Raw genomic sequence first — 18,469 nt, 5'->3', positions numbered from 1 at the left:
GAGAGCTCTCTAGTCAACAATAAGCTGGATGACATTACAAAGAGCCCAATGCAGTCACCTGAACAACATATGTATTTTTCAGTGGGAGGAGTCACTGGTCAAGGATTAGAAGCAAGAATCCTGGCTTTCTTGGTCCATACAAACTCCGCAAATTGGGAAATACATTTAGGGCAATCAACCATCATGGAAAAGCTCATTTTCTCCTCATCCCTACAACCAGTGTCTAGAAATCAAAACTATTTGTATCCCACAGGTGATTAGACTAGGTTGTTAAAATGGATGGTTATTTAAAACAATCTAGATGCTTGTTTACTTGGCCCTATTGTTGAACACACTTTCACCTGGATCTAGCAGTGGGTGCATGTGGAAAGTTTGATTTGTAGTTTTCGGGAAATACATCTCCAATAGGACGAGTAGAACCCACAGATGTTTCCAAAGGTTTCCGGGCCCGCCGCCTCAATTCAGATGTTTCTCTGTTGGGAAGCTTTGTACTTCTTGTATTTAGGGTACTGGTCTCCGTGTCTGGACTTCCTGGAGACTTATGGGCACCAATCCCCTGTCTAAATGTTGCTGGAGCTCCTGTTGGTTTTGTTTTTTGTGCAGGTCGAATCGCTGGTCTTGCCTGGACATTGTCCAGATGCGAAAAATAATTTGGCCTGACATCTCCTGAATCAGAACATAAATCATGAAGAGCATTGAAACTATCGATTCTGAAACAAAACTATTCTTTCTAAACTCACTAAGCATAAACACAATGTGCTCCAAAAAATTTACATAAACAGAACACAGAAACCTCCACACTGCTATAACCAGATTTTTAATTTAACCACAGGATAACAGTGTTACGAGCTAGGTCAGCACTTATGGCCTTTGTCCACTTGCCCTCAAGATGGCGCTGAGCCTTGAACTTCTGCATTCCTTGTGAGATAGGTACATCCATTGTTCTATTAGGAAAGGAGTTTCAGGGTTCTGATCCAGTGGCAGCAAAATAACTATCATGTAGTTTCAAGTCAAGATATTGCAGCTTGAAGGAGAACATGCAAGTGGAAGCATTTCCAGGCATCAGCTGCCCTTGTCCTTGGGAGATGGCAGAGGTCACAGATTTGAAAGATATGGTTAAAAAGGAATTTTGGCCAAATGCTGCAGAGCATTTTGTAGCATAGTGTTAATGGGTACCAGTCATGCACTCCCTTTTGCCTTGATTAATATCAAGCTTCAAGTCCTGTTAGAGCTGTAGTCATCTAGGCAACTGCAGAATTTGCCATCATACTCAATTTGTATCTTGTAGGTGAAAAAAACTTGGAGAGTCAAGGATGGTATGCATCAGACTCCCAGCTTCTGGTCTTTCTCTTGCAGCCATTAATATGGCTGGTCCAGTTCAGTTCCTGCTCAATGGTAGTCCCGCAAGGAGTGAGACTCAGCACTGGTAAAGCCATTGAACATCATGAATATGGTTCCCTCCAACTGAAGGTGATCTTTGCCTTGCACTTATGCAATAAATGTTACTTGCCGCTTATCGCCCAAGACCGTATATGAACATGGACTACTTCAGTATTTTTGGAATCATGAAGGGTGCTTCTAATCTTTTGATGGAAGGAAGACAGACCCAGGGTTGAGTAGCTAGAAGTGACTGAGTGCAATGAGGAACTCCTGCACAAATTACCTTGTGTGCTAAGCATGACTCCAACTAGTGGGGTGTCTCTTTTTCTCCCAACCCACCCATTAGCTTTGGATTTGCAAGAGCACTTTGATGCCAGAATCTGTCAAATGCTGCTTTGATGTCAAAGGCAAACACTCTCACCCCACCTCTAGAATTTAATCCTTTTGTCTATGCTTGAACCAAGTGTCATGAGGTCTGTGCTGAGCAGCCTTGGCAGAACCCAAACTAAGCAGAGAAGGTGATTATTGAGCAAATGCTGTGTTGTAGCACGGTCAATGATCCAGTTCCATTACTTAAATGATGGACACTAGGTTGATAGGGCAGGATTGGATGGTGTTGGATTTGCCCAGAGTTTTGTTGATAGGACCAATGATCAATTTTCCACATATTGTTGTGGATATCGGTGTCTATCCTTCAAGAAAGTTAATTCCCCTATACACCTAAAATGTGCAAAGACAAAATAGCTCATGTAAAAGTTAACTCAAATTTCCTAGATTCTTTGATTATTCAGTATCTATGTGAATCTGGTGTGGTAATCCCCTATTAAAACAAAACACCTTGCACGCTTAACTGATATCAGCTCTAACAGATGGATGGATATGATTACATTACTGCTTGCACTGGGAAAACAGCAAGGAAGATAAAAAGTTGTACCTGCCTGGCAACATAATCCATATTGTAAAGTTCAAGAGTGGGAGCACTGCAGCATTGGGATGCCTGAATAAACAATCCACTAACTCCTAAAATGAAGGCTCTTGTTTAAAGGAGGGCATATTTCATGTGTTTCTGCCTAGCCAGAAAATGACTAACATTTGCACATTGTCTCCCTCACGCTGTGAGAAAAACACACTTTTGCATTTACCTTGGTGTCTCGGTCGGTGAGTGGGCACTTGTGGAGGTTCTCTTGTTTCAGTATTGGTGACTAGGAAAGGCCGATTGATTTCTTGATCAGGTGGTCTTGCAGTTGGTGGTCGCAAATCACACTGATTCTGTTAACAGAGGAGGAGGAAAGTTATTGGCTCTATGTTCATGCATAAATAGAAGGCAGACAGTGCTTTCTCAAAAAAAAAAGGCACTTTTTTTATATTTATATTCCAGATTTTAAACTCGGCTGATTAGGGATTTGAAATAAAACTCTTACTTTTAAACAAAAAAAAATAATTTACTTTCAATATGGGTACATCCACATCATCCAAAACCCCAACCAGATTTTTAAGAAATACGGAATGCTCTACAAAGCTGCTAGCTGAAGATGAGATATTGACTTGGATTTATGTTGCTAACAAGGAGTGTACAGGTAATCTCTGGTGACTGCCACAGTCAATATACAAATGACATACCAGAAGAAAACCCCAGAAAGCTGTGATTCAATCCCCCATCTCAAAGTAATGGGACTGTTTTCCAGCACATTCACTTAGATATAGAACATACCATATTTAAGATGTATTACCAAATCATTTCAAATTACATGGCAATATCATGCAACCTATTAAACAAATGAATTAGAAACTTGCATACTGCTGGCTCGAATACTAAGAACAGTGTGCAGAGGAGTAAAGTCTTTTCTCACAAAAGGTGAATGCTTCTGAGTGAACGAAGCTCAATATTCAGACAATTCAAGCAATACTAATCATTACTTGCCTTGTGATACAGTTTTTAAAATAATTTTTCCTTTTTACCTGATGTTGATACAGCATATCTTCTTCTAATGCATAACCACAGAACTCACACGGAATCATGACATCTCCATCACTGGAACCCACAAATGGACTATATGATGGCAGTGTGTAGTCTTCTGAAAACAATTCAGGATTCATATGGTGACGATGGGAGAAAATGTCATTCGTCCTGGGAATGGAGACCCTTTGTAACGGTGGTATAAGTGTGGTACTTTTACTGAATGATGCAAAGGCACTTACTGGGTTACAGCCAGTCTGTTAAAACAAAAATCATAAATCAATTGCTTCACAAAGGGAAGAGAAAAAAAAAAATCAAGTGTCAGTATAAAAGTTTCTCAAATCAGACTTCATTTGTTCACAATTATAACTGACGTTTTTTTCCAAGAAATTTTTATTCTTGTCTAAATTGCCTTCAGATTGAATAAAGTGTCTACATTATTCCAAGTAAAAGTCATTCTCTTACCATCTTAAGCAACATTCACCTAATATGGGACTTGTTTTTTTTTAAATTTATTCACTCATAGGATGTGGGCATTTCTAGCGAGACCAGCAGTTACGGTCCACTCCTAATTGCCCAGGAGGCAGTTAAGAGTCAACCACATTGCTGAGGGTCTGGAGTCACATACAGGCCAGATTTTTTTTTCCCCTAAAGAACATTAGCAAACCATTTAGATTTTTCCAACAATTGACAATGGATTTTAAGGTTATCATTAGACTCTTAATTTCAGATTCTTTGTTGAATTCAAATCCCACTAAGCCATGGTGGGATTTTAACCCAGGTCTCCAGAATGAGCTGAGTTTCTGGATTAATAATCTACTAATATTATCACTAGACCATTGCCTCCCCATCTTCAAATGCGAACTATTGGCAATTCTTCATCATTGCACGAACAACTTTTATTTAAATAACATCTTTAACATTGCAAAATGACCCAAAACACATGGTTTGATTAAGCAAAATAAAGCAGACACCAGGCCAAAGATGATTTTAGGAGGGGTGACAAAAAATTGTCAAAGAGATTGATTTTAAGCAAGATCAAATGAAAAAGGATTTGGAGGAGTAAAGTGATCATGAAGCCTTGGCAAGTTAAGACAAGCTTGAAAAAGTAAAGATGGGGGAAAGCACAAAGAGTCAGAGTCAGAGGAAGGGAGAATTGTTGTTTTGTAGTTTTAAGACAGAAAATGTTAGTTGAGGAAGGGCAAGAACAAGTGGAAGAGATTTAAACATGAGCACAAAATCATAAATTAGACGTACTATGAGACCAGGAGATCAGTGAGGACATGAGAATAATGAATGTGCAGCACTTCTTGCAGTCAAAGATAAGGAAGCAAGAAGTTTCCACAGAGAAGAGTGAAAGACTTGCGAGCAAGGCACTGCAAAGTGGAAATGAGAAAGCCACGCACAAGGGTTTTATCAGTCAGTAGGAATGTGGATGATATTATATAAATTAAACCAAGTGTTACTTGTGGAGTGGTCACAACTCAGATTTGAAAAGAATGCAACTGCAATGACAAACATATTTGACTTGAGATAATAACCAGGGAGATTGGAATCGGTGATATGGGACAGTTTTATAATGGGGTTTGAAGTTGGTGATTTCAACTTTCCACAATGTTTACCTGGAAAAAAAACTTACACCTTACCCAAGATTAGCTACTATACACACGGTAAGACAAGGACGCTAAGGGGTTTAATAATATGAAGAAAAGGGGAAAACAAGATGTCATATGACAATTGCTAAGAACAGCATATAGACAAAGAGGGACCAAGTATTGATCCTCAAGGGATTGGAGGTAACAGTCCTGAGGCAGGTGGAGTGATCGCTGACAAGGATGCATTGGCCATGATCAGTTAGCCAAGAGTAAACAAAGCAAGTTCAGATCCCTGTAGAAAAGTAGTGAAGGATTGAGTGCTCTCATTGACTTCAGGGAGATCTAGGAGGAATAATGCACCCTGGTTACACAGGATGTCATATGTCACTTTAGTTAAGATTGCATCTGCTTTCATAAGGACAGAAACCCAATTATACAAAATAAAGGATTCAGATAGTTGCAGCCAAGATGTACCGCCATGGATTTGGGAATGATCAAGTCGCAAGTAGGGTAGTATTTCGTGATGAGGATGAAAAAGAGGGGTTGTTGCTTTAAAGAAAAGCAACAGCAGTGAGGCAGAAGCGGAGTCCATTTATCATGCAAGCCAGCACAAATGGCATTCAAGGTACAGGAAGAGGATCAGATTGGCAAGTTGATTTCATAGTCAAAAAAGAAATAATGGTTCAGGACAGACAAGGGAATGCCTGGGAGAGAATTTAGTAGCCAAGAATGTTGAGTAGCAGACGTAATTGAATGGACAAGGTAAACATTTTTTACTTGCAGGATGAAAGGAGATACAAGTCAAAGGAATTCAGAGGCTGACTTGATGGAAAGAAATTGGAAGTGTTTATGTAGCTATTTTCGTCCTTTCTAGATGAAGCAATTCTTAATTTGACTTATTTACCTCCCTCCTCCTGATTGAAGTTATTATATAAAAAAATTGTTTTAGCAACACATTTTGAAAATAAGATGAATTCTTGATTTTTAACCATCATAAACTTAACTTTTTTTTATTTTTAGGTTCACTGTTGCAAAGTGTTATAATCCAGTACAAAATAGTTAATAATCAAACATAAAATTAAATACTTGAACCTTCATTCCTAATTTGGTTAGAAAAGCAACCTCCTAATAACCTTCAACTGACCCCAAAGGATTACTCTTCAAACGAGTAGTCGTCAAAGGAACCATTTCAGAGACTTCCTGAAGGCTTCCCTCAAGAAATGAAACATAGATGTCAACACATGGCACACCTTATTCAGAGGGAACCTGATCCATCAGCAGGAGAAAGTATGGTAAAGATATTGAAGAACGAAATTACAGGAATCGCAAGGACTAATTCCACCTCCTGGAAACACCTGCTAAATCTCTGCGGTTAGAGGTACAGCTTTAGAATGGACTCATCAGCCATAGAACCCATGACCAGTGATGCAAAACTTTCTCGGTGGACATAGTCATTAGAGTGATTGCTGATGATTTTGTTCTCTGCTCATCTAGTTTCCCCTTAAATACACTTCAGTTTTTTTGCCTCAACTATGCCACGTGGTAGTACCTTTCATGTTCTTACCACTCTTTCGGTAAAGAAGCACCCCCTACATTCTTTTTTGGATTTATGAGTTGGGTTATATTTGGATTTATGACTGCTAACTTTTCAATCCCATATAGGCAATGTTCACCAAGCTCCACTGCAGTGCAGCTACCTGAAAATTCCTAAGACAACTAAGCATAAAACAGACCTATGCAGATACTACACAGGCATAGCCATGCTAAAGCCCATGCACATAATTGAATGGGCCACATCTGAGAATAAATCAGATTGTGATGTTGTTCACAGGTGTCAATTTTTTTTCCTTGATTTATGCTCTTGCAATCAAGGTCATGGCAACATTATTTTGTGCGACTTTGTTAAAGATGTGAAGAACATGGAGAGGATGGGAACAGAGAAGAAAGTACCGTGACTTAAGTAGGGGCAAAATAATTTGATTATCCTTCTCTTCATGATCAGATTTGGTCTCACACCAATGTGAATAGAATAGGGCCAAACATAGGTTGAACCTTGTTCAATGAAACTGACTCTGCAAAGCTACCTCACTTTCAAGGAACATTCTTCTCAGATAATAGAACAAACACTTTTCCCAGCTTTCATTATCTGCCCTTGGTGGTCACTGTGACTGACTTCACAACTAATTATCCTCATAGGCAGTTATAACAAGTCTACATTCTATACATTTTAAGAATGCAAGAGAAAATGCTATGCTGGCAATCAGACTGGAAAGATAGAATAAGACAATGATGAACAAGATTTTTAGCATTAGCTGTTCATTAATGTTGATAATCAAATTACTGGAGAAAATTCAATCAGTAATACTTCCATCAGAATTACTAGATCATAGAGTCAGTCCTGATTTGTTAGAATGGACACAAAAACAAACCTGGTGAATAATTAATTCTTCTTCAGGGAAGAGTTCTTCACAGAACTCACAAGGTAACATTGTGACATCATCTAAAAGAGGGAAAAAATGTTCAATTGTCAACCAAAATTTACAATTACTTTCAAAAGACACTGATGAAACATAACCATAATTAATCTATTCCTATTTTACTCAGGTTTAAATCCAGGTTGACAGATGTAAAGAGAGGCTTTCCTTCATCTCACATCTAAATGAGGGGTTCCAACATGGTGCTTGATTAATGCAAATCCACAATATAAACTTGCCAACAGTCCACATCCTTCATCTCCAGATCACACAAAGCTTGGCTGAAAAATAACATACCTCTTGTAAAAGTTAAAATTAGGTTTTCAGGGATCAAACTAGTCATGGATTATTAGTTACCAGTAATTACAATTGCTCATCAACGGGGAGGCAAAATGTGGTAAACTTTAGATTTTCCCCTCAGCTAATTAACAAGATTGACAAATAGAACATAAAATATTGTGCCGACTTGTGAAAATAATCTGATTTCCAACTAACCGACACCGTTCCATTATTATCCATATGTCCAATACCCATTTAAATGCCTTTAATATCGGCCGGTCTACTACTGTCGAAGGCAGGCCGTTCCACGCCCCTATTACTCTCAGAGTGAAGAAACTACCAGTGATATCTGTCCTAAATCTATGTCCCCTCACCATCTGAGGAAAAAGGCTCTCACTATCTAACTCTCTGATTACCTTTAAGTTTCGATTAAGTCACCTCTCAATCTTCTTCTCTCCAATGAAAACAGCCTCAGTTCCCTCAGCCTTTCCTCGTAAGGCCTTCTTTCCATACCAGGCAACATCCTAGTAAATCTCCACTGAACCCTTTCCAAAGCTTCCACTTGCTTCCTATAATGCTGTGACCAGAACTCCACACATTACTCCAGGTGCGGCCTTACCAGTGTCTTGTACAGCTGGAGCATTACCGCGTGGCTCCTAAACTAATCCCACTACCAATAAACGCCAACATACCACATGCCTTCTTAACAACCTTATCAACCTGGGTGGCAATTTTCAGGGATTTATGCACCAGGACACAGATCTCTGTTCATCTGCACTACCAAGAGTTTTACTATTAGCCCGATACTCTGCATTCCTGTTACTTCTTCCGAAGTGAACTACCTCACACTTTTCCGCATTAAACTCCATTTGCCACTTCTCAGCCCAGCTCTGCATCTTATCTGTGCTCCTCTGTAACCCATAACGTCCTTCGGCACTATCCACATCTCTGCCTACCTTAGGTGTCATCCGCAAATTTACTAACCCATCCTTCTACGCCCACATCCAGATAATATATAAAAATGCGAAAACAGCAGCGGCCCCAAAACAGATCCTTGTGGCACACCACTAGTAACTGAGCTCCTTAATGAACATTTCCATCAACCATCACCCTGGCTTCTTTCAGCTAGCCAATTTTTGATCCAAGCCACTGAATCACTTTCAAACCCAAAACTCTATTTTGTGCAATAACCTACCATGTGGAACCTTATCAAACGCCTTACTGAAGTCCATATAACCACATCAACAGCTTTACCTTCATCCACCTGTTTTGTCACCTTCTCGAAGAACTCAAAGTTAGTGAGGCACAACCTATCCTTCACCAAACTGTGCTGACTATCCCTAATCAAATTATTCCTTTCCAAATGATTATATATCCTATCGCTTATAACCTTTTTCAACACCTCACCCACAACTGACATAAGGCTCACTGGCCTATAATTACCAGGGCTGTCCTGACAGTCCTTCTTAACCAAGGGAACAACATTTGCTATGCTCCAGTCTTCTGGCACGACTCATGACGACAAAGATCAAAGCCAAAGGCTCTGCAATCCCCTTCCTAGCTTCCCAGAGGATCAGAAGAAAAATCCCATCCGGCCCAGGAGTTTTAGCAATTATCAAAGATCTGAAAATAGATAAAACCTCCTCTTTGTCAACCTCAATCCCATATAATCTTGTAGCCTATATCGCCGTATTCTCACTAACATTGCCTCTTTCCAATGTGAATACTGACGAAAAGTAATTCATTAAGCGCTTCCCCTATGTCCTCCGATTCCACACACAACTTCCCACTGCTATCTTGGAGTGGCCTTAATCTTACTCTAGTCATTCTTTTATTCCTGATATACCTATAGAAGGCCTTAGGTTTTTCCTTGATCCTATCCACCAACTTCTCACATCCCCTCCTGGCTCTTTTTAGCCCTCTCAAAAATCTTTTCTGACTAACTTATAACTCTCCAGTCCCCTATCTCAGCCTTTATGCCTCACCCTCACATAAGCTGCCTTCTTCCTCTTAAAGAGAGCTTCAGCTTCTTTAATAAACCGAAGACAATATCACCCATCGCGAGATCATTTAGAATTAAAAAGTACACAGCTTAATTTAAACTGGAGAACTAATTTGCAGAATGTGTTCATGAGCATTAATAAAACAATCATATTAATTAATGGAGGCATGCAACTCTCTACCCTCAGAAGCGAAGAAAGATGACATTTCAGAATTCGAGGCCTGCCTGTCCCAGGTGGGGCACCAGATGAATGATGACAAATTTAGTACTCGAAAAAATTCCAACATCTGCCATCTGAACTTAAAGATAATCAATTTCCACTATTTTGTCTTCCAATACTAAGAATATAAACAAATCGATGTTTCATCCATGTTTCCAACACAGGGCAATGAAATTTAACATGCCAAAGACTACCATTGCTAAAACTGATGAAAAACTTTCATTGTTGAGACAACTGGACACAATAATAAGTATTGCACAGTGGTTGCATCTTGTACAGCAAGTGGATGGCACATGATTGAAGACCATGATGATATTCAAGTAAAGCTCTCCCAAAAGAGACTTATGAAAGGCATGCTGGTCCAGGTTCATGAGGAAGGCTGGATGGATGAAAGCAATTGCAACAGCAATATGGAATTTGAGATCGGGGGATTACACAAAGAAAAATTTTACTCTTCAACATGTTCAAAGCAACAAATGTTGATATTTAATTCCTGATACAAAATTAACCAACATCAGCATAGCACTATTCAGTCATCTCTTAAGTGCTAGGTGGTTCTTCCTGCCTGTGTAAATAACCCTCTCAAGGATAAAAAACCAAGGTATGCAGAATTAGAAATTGGAAGGCAAAAGAAATGGACAGCAAGACTGGTATCTACCAACTGCCAGAACACAAGGAATGTGGAGGCCATTTGGAATCAGGACTATCCCTCACGGTATCATTAACCTAATATTTCCAAAAAGGCCCAAATGCATGAGGAACTAAAATGGTCAGATCTGCTTGTGTTATCAAGATGTGGGTGCACTGCACCTTTCAAAGTTAAAAGCAATAGAACTACTGTACCGAACCAAGCGTTCTGAAAATAAAGCATAACGTTTGGTGGAACAACTGGATTAGCTGGTTGCCTGGAAACAACAAAAGCGATTCAAACTAGACTAACCCCGAAAAAATACCAAACTCCAATCCAGTATGAATTGAGTATATTGACAACCCGATGCTTTGGGAGTATAAGACCAGGAAAACCTAACAGTCGAGAATAGAACTGACAAGCCAACGACAACTGCACACTGCCTAGAAAACCGCTCTCTTAGAAAGGTACCTTTATCGATCAGTAACACTGTGAAGCAGAATCCCCAAGAAGAAAAGACGACCAAAATATCAAGGAGAACAAAAGCTGTCTGGTTTTGAGATAAGTCGTTTTGGTTTGTAAATCATAAATCAGGAGTTTTTTTCAGACTAGTATTATAGAAGGGACGGTAAAAGATAGTTTTGAGTAAGGACTTGGATATAGTTGTCAGTTAATAATTCTCTGCTATACTTCAAAAAAAGTTGTTAATTTTTACCATAAGTAGTTCTTGGCCACTCAAATCTTTACAGATTACTGCACGAGATAAATCTTTTCTGTGTTGGTGGTTTTAAGTTAAGCAAAAAGGTTACCCTGTGTTGTAACACCTGAGAATAGTGAAAATGACCTCAGCAACAAAGCCTAATAAGGTTCAAGTTCTCAAATTCTAAAAATCTGGAGAAACTCAAGGACTAGACTGGGGAACTGAGAACAGTCAGTCAATTCCCAAGATCTGTGGCACATCTTAGTTTGGAATAGGAAGTCCAACAACACTCAAGACACTATAAAAGTACAAATGAATTATTGGGATGAAATCAACTAGAATAAGCCAGTGCCTCTGAGATTTTCAGGTATAAATAGGATTTGCCAAATATAGCACAAGTTGCTTCAACTTGTTTGGTTTAAAATTTAACTGCTTGGCGATTAACTGTCAATCAACTTAATGGATGCATTCACCATGACAATGCCTCTATCAATAGCAGTTCATTTCCCTGCCAATCAGCACTCTCCTCTCAGTGTAGGCCTTAGTTGTTCCTTGGATTGCAGCATGTCTTGATGAGTGCAAGATAAAAAGCTTGAAAAATATGTCTGTTTTTCAGCAATGACCCATCATTAACAGACAGTACCTTACTGGTTCAAATTAATCACTGGGTTTATTCAGCTTGAAGTAATGACATGAGCAACACCTTATACTGTCATTCTAATTAGTTTGAGAAACTATCACTTAATATGCTGACCTCAAATTTACCAGTTACTAATCAATTTCCAATCTGAACATGCAAAGTTCCAAATTATCTATGAGCAGTGTGGAAAAAATAGTTTTGTAAAACCTTTTACAACTTAATGTGAAGGTGAAAAGGAGTTATAATTAAACAAGGATGGATAAATACAAGCACAAATGAAGAAATGGGCAATTCTCCTGTTCTCTCGTGGCTAGAACCCAAACGGATATACACTTGGCATTTACTCAAATCCACAGATTAAGCACAGCATGTCATTTGATTATTAAGAGTCCAAAGGTTGAAGATAAAATTATCTTCATGCAGTGATGCATTTGTGCAACAGCATACAACAATTTACGTAAAGCAAAAGGTAGTAGTAAATCTGAAAAAAATTAAAAGCTTGAAATGATCACAATCTAGAAATTCAACGGGACATCCCAATGACCAGAAAATCAACTGGACTTGCCACATAAACAGTAACAACAAGAACAGACAGAGGCTGGGGATATCACAACAACTAACACAGACTCCCCAAATCTTGTCCATCATCTACAAGGCTCAATTTAGAAGTGTGATGGAATACTCCCCCCTGCCTAGGTGGGTGCATCTCCAACAACACTCCAGAAACTGGATATCATCCAGAAGAAAGCAGCCTGCTTGATTAGCACCACATTCACAAGCATCCACTTCATCACTGACACTCAGTAGTGGCAGTGTGCATTACCTACAAGATGCACAAGTTCAAAGGTCCTTAAGCATCACCTTCCAAATGCATGACCACATCCATCGAGAAGGGCAAGATGAGCAGATAAATTGGAACATGACCTACAAGTTAACTCCAAGTCACTCACCATTCTGACTTGGAAACAAATCTGTTGCTGGATCAAAACCCTGAAATTCCTTCCCTAAGGGCACTGTGGGTCAACCTATAGTACTTCGACTGCAGCAATTCAAGGTGGCAATTCACCACCCTCCAGGGCAACTAGAGATGGGCAATAAATGCAAAAATCAAATGGCCAGCCAGTGATGCCCATGTCCCAAGAATGAATAAAGAAAGTATTTGTTGGAATAAACAATGAGAACTGCTGCAGTTAATTTTTTATGGTACACGCTTGTCTTAAATGAAATCTACATAGTTTGCAACGTCATAAACTAAACCTTGGATAGTTTAATTATTTAGAGTTGTTGGTTTTCACTTTACTCCATTATGACAGTTTCTTTTGGGCCCAAGACAAGCACATATGCCAATCCCTCAAAAACCTTACCCACAAAAAGGTTTACCAAGACTTTTGACCCAAATATTATCCTCAAAAGGTTTACTTTCACATGACTTGTACATGGTTTTAAAAAACTTCAGTAATTTTAATCAATAGAGCAAGAGTTATTTTGGGAAAAAGGTTATGACCCAGATAGCAGGAAGGGGCCACAGGAACACCAAACATGTACGTAAATCAGTTTCAATGCAGATCCTAGATGACCAAACAGAACTTGGTCCATCAGAACCTAAACATTAATGGATAAGAAACAAAATACAAACATAAAATTTAAGGCAACTCTGCATAGAATTCATGGGGAAACTCGCAGGAATTCAATTAAGTGGAACTTGAAGGTTTTCCCCAGTGACTCAATTAATCCACAGTTAAATTCCATAGTGACTCATTCGAGCCACAAAAAATAAGTGAGTCACACAACTAGAATGGCCCATGAATAAATGCTGACTGCAACACTCAAAATATGAGGGCAGAGGGTGAATTCAGCCCTTCAAATTGGCCAAATCACCAGGGAAATGAGAGTAGAGGGACAAACAATCAGGAGAAAGTCAACTCTGCAGCTGGAGCTAGGACGTGTGAGTAGGTCAGCAGCATCTGTGGTAGATAAACAATTGGAGATGGATAGAGGGATAGGGAGAAGGGACGACAAAGGAGGTTGAAAGGGACTGCAAAGTGGACAAGGGAGAAACTGCCAAGAGTGAAAATGGTTTTAAACATTTCAAAGTAGTGTATAAATAAACATTAATCTTGAAGCACTTAACTGAATAATTTAATACTGAACAGTTTTGTTTCATAAAGATTTGTATTTATGTAGAGCATCTCATTGAAAATGACGAAGTGCAGACTCCACATTAGGGACAATCATGCAACTGTTTACTATGACCTCGCAGTTTACAGAACATGTTATGTTAGCTTTCTGTACATTATGTGCGTCAATTTTTTTAAAAATGATTTTGTTACTCGCCTATGCCAAATACCTTGTGCCAACTTAAAAACTGTAGAGCTTCAAATTAATGCTTTCATATGTTGCAGATTTTAATTAAGTCAAGCAGTGATGATTGAATATATTGTTAAATTCTTCTAATTCTGCTTCTGTGCAAGTCCAAATGTTCCAAATACAAGTAGATAAGGTAATATGACAAGAGCTCATCACCTAATAAATGAGTTGGTGAGAATGAAAAATGGCACCCTGAAATCCAAAAGGTAGCCCTCAAGTAAAGCCCAGAGGAGCTCAAAGAAGAAAACAAAACTATATTTTGACATCTGGCCCACTATTCATGGTATTTGACGTCTGTTTGAGATAGCAGTTACGTATGACTCAACTCATTGTTTTGTAAGGAGAAAAAGTGACAAGTTCCTGATTCAGACAACAATCCAACCATTCTTGGTGACTATGTACAAGACAAATAAAGGCAAGAAAGAACCATCACATATAAATGAAGTAATCTATTCAAAACTTACAACTTTCCACATGAACATTAATTTGCAAAAGGTACCACTGGAACTATTATCTAGCAAGCTACAGCCAATTTTATTGCAAGCTTGATGATGAATCATTACAGGAAATACAATCAGTATCTCAATACCATCTCATCTGATGACAATGAGAAGAATAAAAGGGACACAGTCAGATTTCTGACCACAGGTTTGGCACTCAGTCCTTAAGCTTAAAGCTGGAAGCTAAATATGCAGGATGCTTTTTTACCTCAGAAATAGTTTGAAAGATAGGTGACAGCTAAGAAATAGGACCATGTTGTTGCTTACTTTTCCTCATGATTCGGGAGAAGAGAGATTAAACCAAGTGGAGGTAGAACTTGTTCTGTGACTCTATGCTTACTTCTTCTCTGCAAGTGAAGGCAAGCTACTAATTAATATCTGATCTTAATTCAGTGTGCCAGTCTGCTTCTTTAAGAGAGTGGAAAAGTACACATGCAAAAGACTGGGTACTCAACCTGAATGGCAAGTAGGTATTATCCTAAGACACTCAAGGTGAATTATTACATTAGCCATATACTAGGCTATATGATCACAATAATTAACAGAAGATGCACCGACTGGTTATGAAGAAATGTCCAATATTAACTACTTACTTGCTACCTCTTCATGGACATTTACAGAAGTTGGGAATATATCAGATGGCGACTGAGTGCTGAGCAAGCCCATTGCATTCTGTTGCTCTGAACATTTGTAGTCAGAGCGAGTATCCTCCCATAAAGGTGGCCACTCTCCTCCCTCATTGTTTTCATTTTGGAGACTGAGAGCAAGCAGGTAATCCAGGTTAGAGTTGGCATCCACATGCTCTGGACCTGTAACATCTGCCAAATTATTTCTCTCAGTCCTCACTATGCTGGCTGCAAAATCAACAGGAAATATGAGTGTTAAAAGCATAATTCAAAGTTTCAACCAGTATTGGTGAGCTGATTTTAACCAAGAAAACACCATGGGTCGACCACAGTGGGATTCAACTTAATACCGGAGGTCTAAATACTGACTAACATGGCAAATTGCAAATGTTTGATGAAGACAGAATCATATTTAGCAATGTCTTTACCCACAATTTAGTTTCAGCCCACCTCAAAACACAAATTCCCACTATAGCAAGGGACAAATATGAATTTACATTTAACCTAATACCAATTAATCAATCCAGCAAAGATAAAATAAAATAGGCATTGAATCCTTCCCTCCCTCCATAAATTAGTCCTTGCCCATTACCAAAAAAGTGTAATGACAGGTATTGCTCTAATTATGGTGTCCACAGTTTTAGAATGTTCACGAACTGCCACAAGAATCAGAGTCATACAGCATGGAAACCGACCTTTCAGTCCAACTAGACCAGAACAACCACGTTCCTAAATCAAACTAGTCCCACTTGCCTGTGTTTGACCCCCATCTCTCCAAACCTTTCCTATTCATATACTTATCCAAGTGTCTTTTTAAGTGTTGTAACTGTATGCGCATCCACCACTTCCTCCAGCAGTTCATTCCACACACTAACCGCTGTGTAAAAACATTGCCCCTCAGACCCTTTTCAAATCTGACTCCTCTCACCTTACAAATACACCTACTTTGAACTCCCCCAGCCGAGGGAAAAGATGCTTGCTATTCACCTTATCAATACTCCTGATTTTGTAAACCTCTCTGAAGTCACCCCTCAACCTCCTACACTAGTGAAAAAAAGTCCCAGCCTATCTTTATAACTTAAATCTTCCATTCCTGGCAACATCCTGGTAAATCTTTTCTGAACCATCTCCAAGTTAATAATATCCTTCCTGTAGCAGGGGAACCAGAACCAGACACAGTACTGGAGAAAAGGCCTCATCAACATCCTATACAACCTCAACATGTCCCAACTTCTACCCTCAATGGTCTGAGCAATGATGGAAAATATGTCAAACACCTTCTTAACCACTCTCTCTACATGTGATGCAACTTTCAAAAAAATTATGTACTGAACTCGCTATCCTCTCAACACTACCCAAGGCTCTACCATTAATTGTATAAGTCGTGCCCTTGTTTGTTTTCCTAAAACGTAATACCTTGCACTTATCCAAATTAAATTCCATCTGCCAATCCTCAAACCCAATTGATCTTCATCTCTTTGTAATCTTAAATAACCTTCTTCTCTGTTCATTATATCACCAATTTTGGTGCCATCCACAAACTTCGTAACCATTTCTCCTAAATCCTCATCCAAATTGTTTATATAAATAACAAACAAAAGTAGAAGCCCAGATTGGCTTTCTTTCCTTAGCACTGAAATGTTTCACTCAGCCTGTATTTTTCTTCCAGCCATTATAAAACTGAAGATAATGCTGGGTTGAAGATAAATCTACACACTGCAGAATACCACAATTGAAATCCACAACATTGCTTATACACCCATTTTCAATTCCATTCAAATATTCTTGTTAAACAGGTGGTAGGATTGGTGCTACTCAACAGTTACCATGTGTAAAGAAATACAGGACAAGAGTTCTTATTATACTTAGTACATCATACCATTTACAAGACCAAAAACATTAAAAGTCTGCCAAGACTATATGTACACACTTCATTTGTTTAATTCCACCACTCTCACCACTGAAGTTGCAGAATCTCTCATCAAAACATTGAAGTATCAAAGCAGTTACCAGGAGGCCAACAACTGTTGTAGCTGTGCAATCCTGTAGCATAAATTTTGCTCTTTAGCTACTTCTAGCTCCTTCCCCAGCTTCATGCTCTCGTGTTGATATAACTACTTCCAATTCAAAATATTCTCAGCTTACCTTGATTCTGGTCTCTACCTACGGTCGGCAGATTCCTCCTGTCTGACCCCCTCACTAAACATCCTGCTTCTCTGTTCCCATGAACTTTGGCTTCCAACTGTCTAGAAATTCTTGGCCTGGCCCTAACACGGTTCTCTTCATCCCGATGAAAGATCCCAAATGGTTGGTTTTCAAACCAAGTCCCAGCATTATCTTCAAAGTGATACACAGATCTAGGTTTGATACGGTTGTTATTCTTTTCCTCCACATCCTTGCCACAGGAGATGTGGTGCACGTGTCTGTCTTTGACCAAAACATTACGACCACAAGCTGCACAAGGTTCAGTCCTTGATCCACAATAATCAGCATGTTCTTCAGATTTGTTGAATGCCAGCTCCAGTTCACAGAATTGACACTTAATCAGTCGCAAAGGGCATTCGAAATTCTACAACGCAAAGAGAAAATGAATTAAAATGATCTTAAATACTTTTTGAAAAAAATGCATGGTGTTAAGAGCTTCATTGTCTAAGCTGCCAAGTGCATTGCCCACAATATATATGAATCTTATCAGTTATAGGTTAGACTTTCTGGCTGGATTCAAGCTATTCTCAGGCTGTTAACAGATCAGTCAAGCTCTAATTGCTGTCCAGTGACTGCTATTAGAAAATCACCGTACCAAGACCTGGCCTGCTCTTCACGGATCTAAAATAATCTGACTACAACTGAGGCTTGCACAAGATAAGTAATCTATTTGTTCACCTTGGTTTTCCCACTCAATAGAAAATCCACAGATAATTAGCAGAGTACATGGCTCCCTAATTGTAGCTATAGAATCAAAGAAGTCAGAAGAACATTGGCTTTTCAAGGTAAAGGGAGCTGGAACTCAAAAGTGAGGGAGTGTTATTTCAGTTACGCAGTTGTTTTAGATGCCATTTGTAGCATAATGTCCAGTTTTGGACAATGCACAAAAAGCAAGT

The 18,469-nt window shown here is 39.0% G+C and overlaps 1 protein-coding gene across 4 annotated transcripts in view; it reads right to left on the bottom strand.

The window, feature by feature from the left end:
* Positions 1-18,469, bottom strand: part of LOC122562593 (TRAF-type zinc finger domain-containing protein 1) — a 42,871-nt gene that overhangs the window by 9,314 nt on the left and 15,088 nt on the right. For all 4 annotated transcript variants that reach the window (XR_015761244.1, XR_015761245.1, XM_043715560.2 and 1 more), the window contains exons 5-10: positions 17,514-17,937; positions 15,336-15,596; positions 7,362-7,432; positions 3,340-3,594; positions 2,523-2,649; positions 342-666 (exon numbers count right to left, since the gene is read on the bottom strand). Coding sequence is in view for 2 of the 4 variants with exons in the window: in XM_043715560.2 (XP_043571495.2) it covers positions 342-666; positions 2,523-2,649; positions 3,340-3,594; positions 7,362-7,432; positions 15,336-15,596; positions 17,514-17,937 (1,463 nt within the window). In the remaining 2 variants the exon portion in view is untranslated. The remainder of the gene's footprint in view (positions 1-341; positions 667-2,522; positions 2,650-3,339; positions 3,595-7,361; positions 7,433-15,335; positions 15,597-17,513; positions 17,938-18,469) is intronic.

Source organism: Chiloscyllium plagiosum, unplaced genomic scaffold (assembly GCF_037043375.1).
Source record: "Chiloscyllium plagiosum isolate Xiang-an unplaced genomic scaffold, Cpla_swu_hap1 HiC_scaffold_24, whole genome shotgun sequence".
NCBI lineage: Eukaryota > Metazoa > Chordata > Chondrichthyes > Orectolobiformes > Hemiscylliidae > Chiloscyllium > Chiloscyllium plagiosum.
Note: the sequence above shows the minus strand (reverse complement) of the source record. Positions and strands in the feature narration are given on the sequence as shown.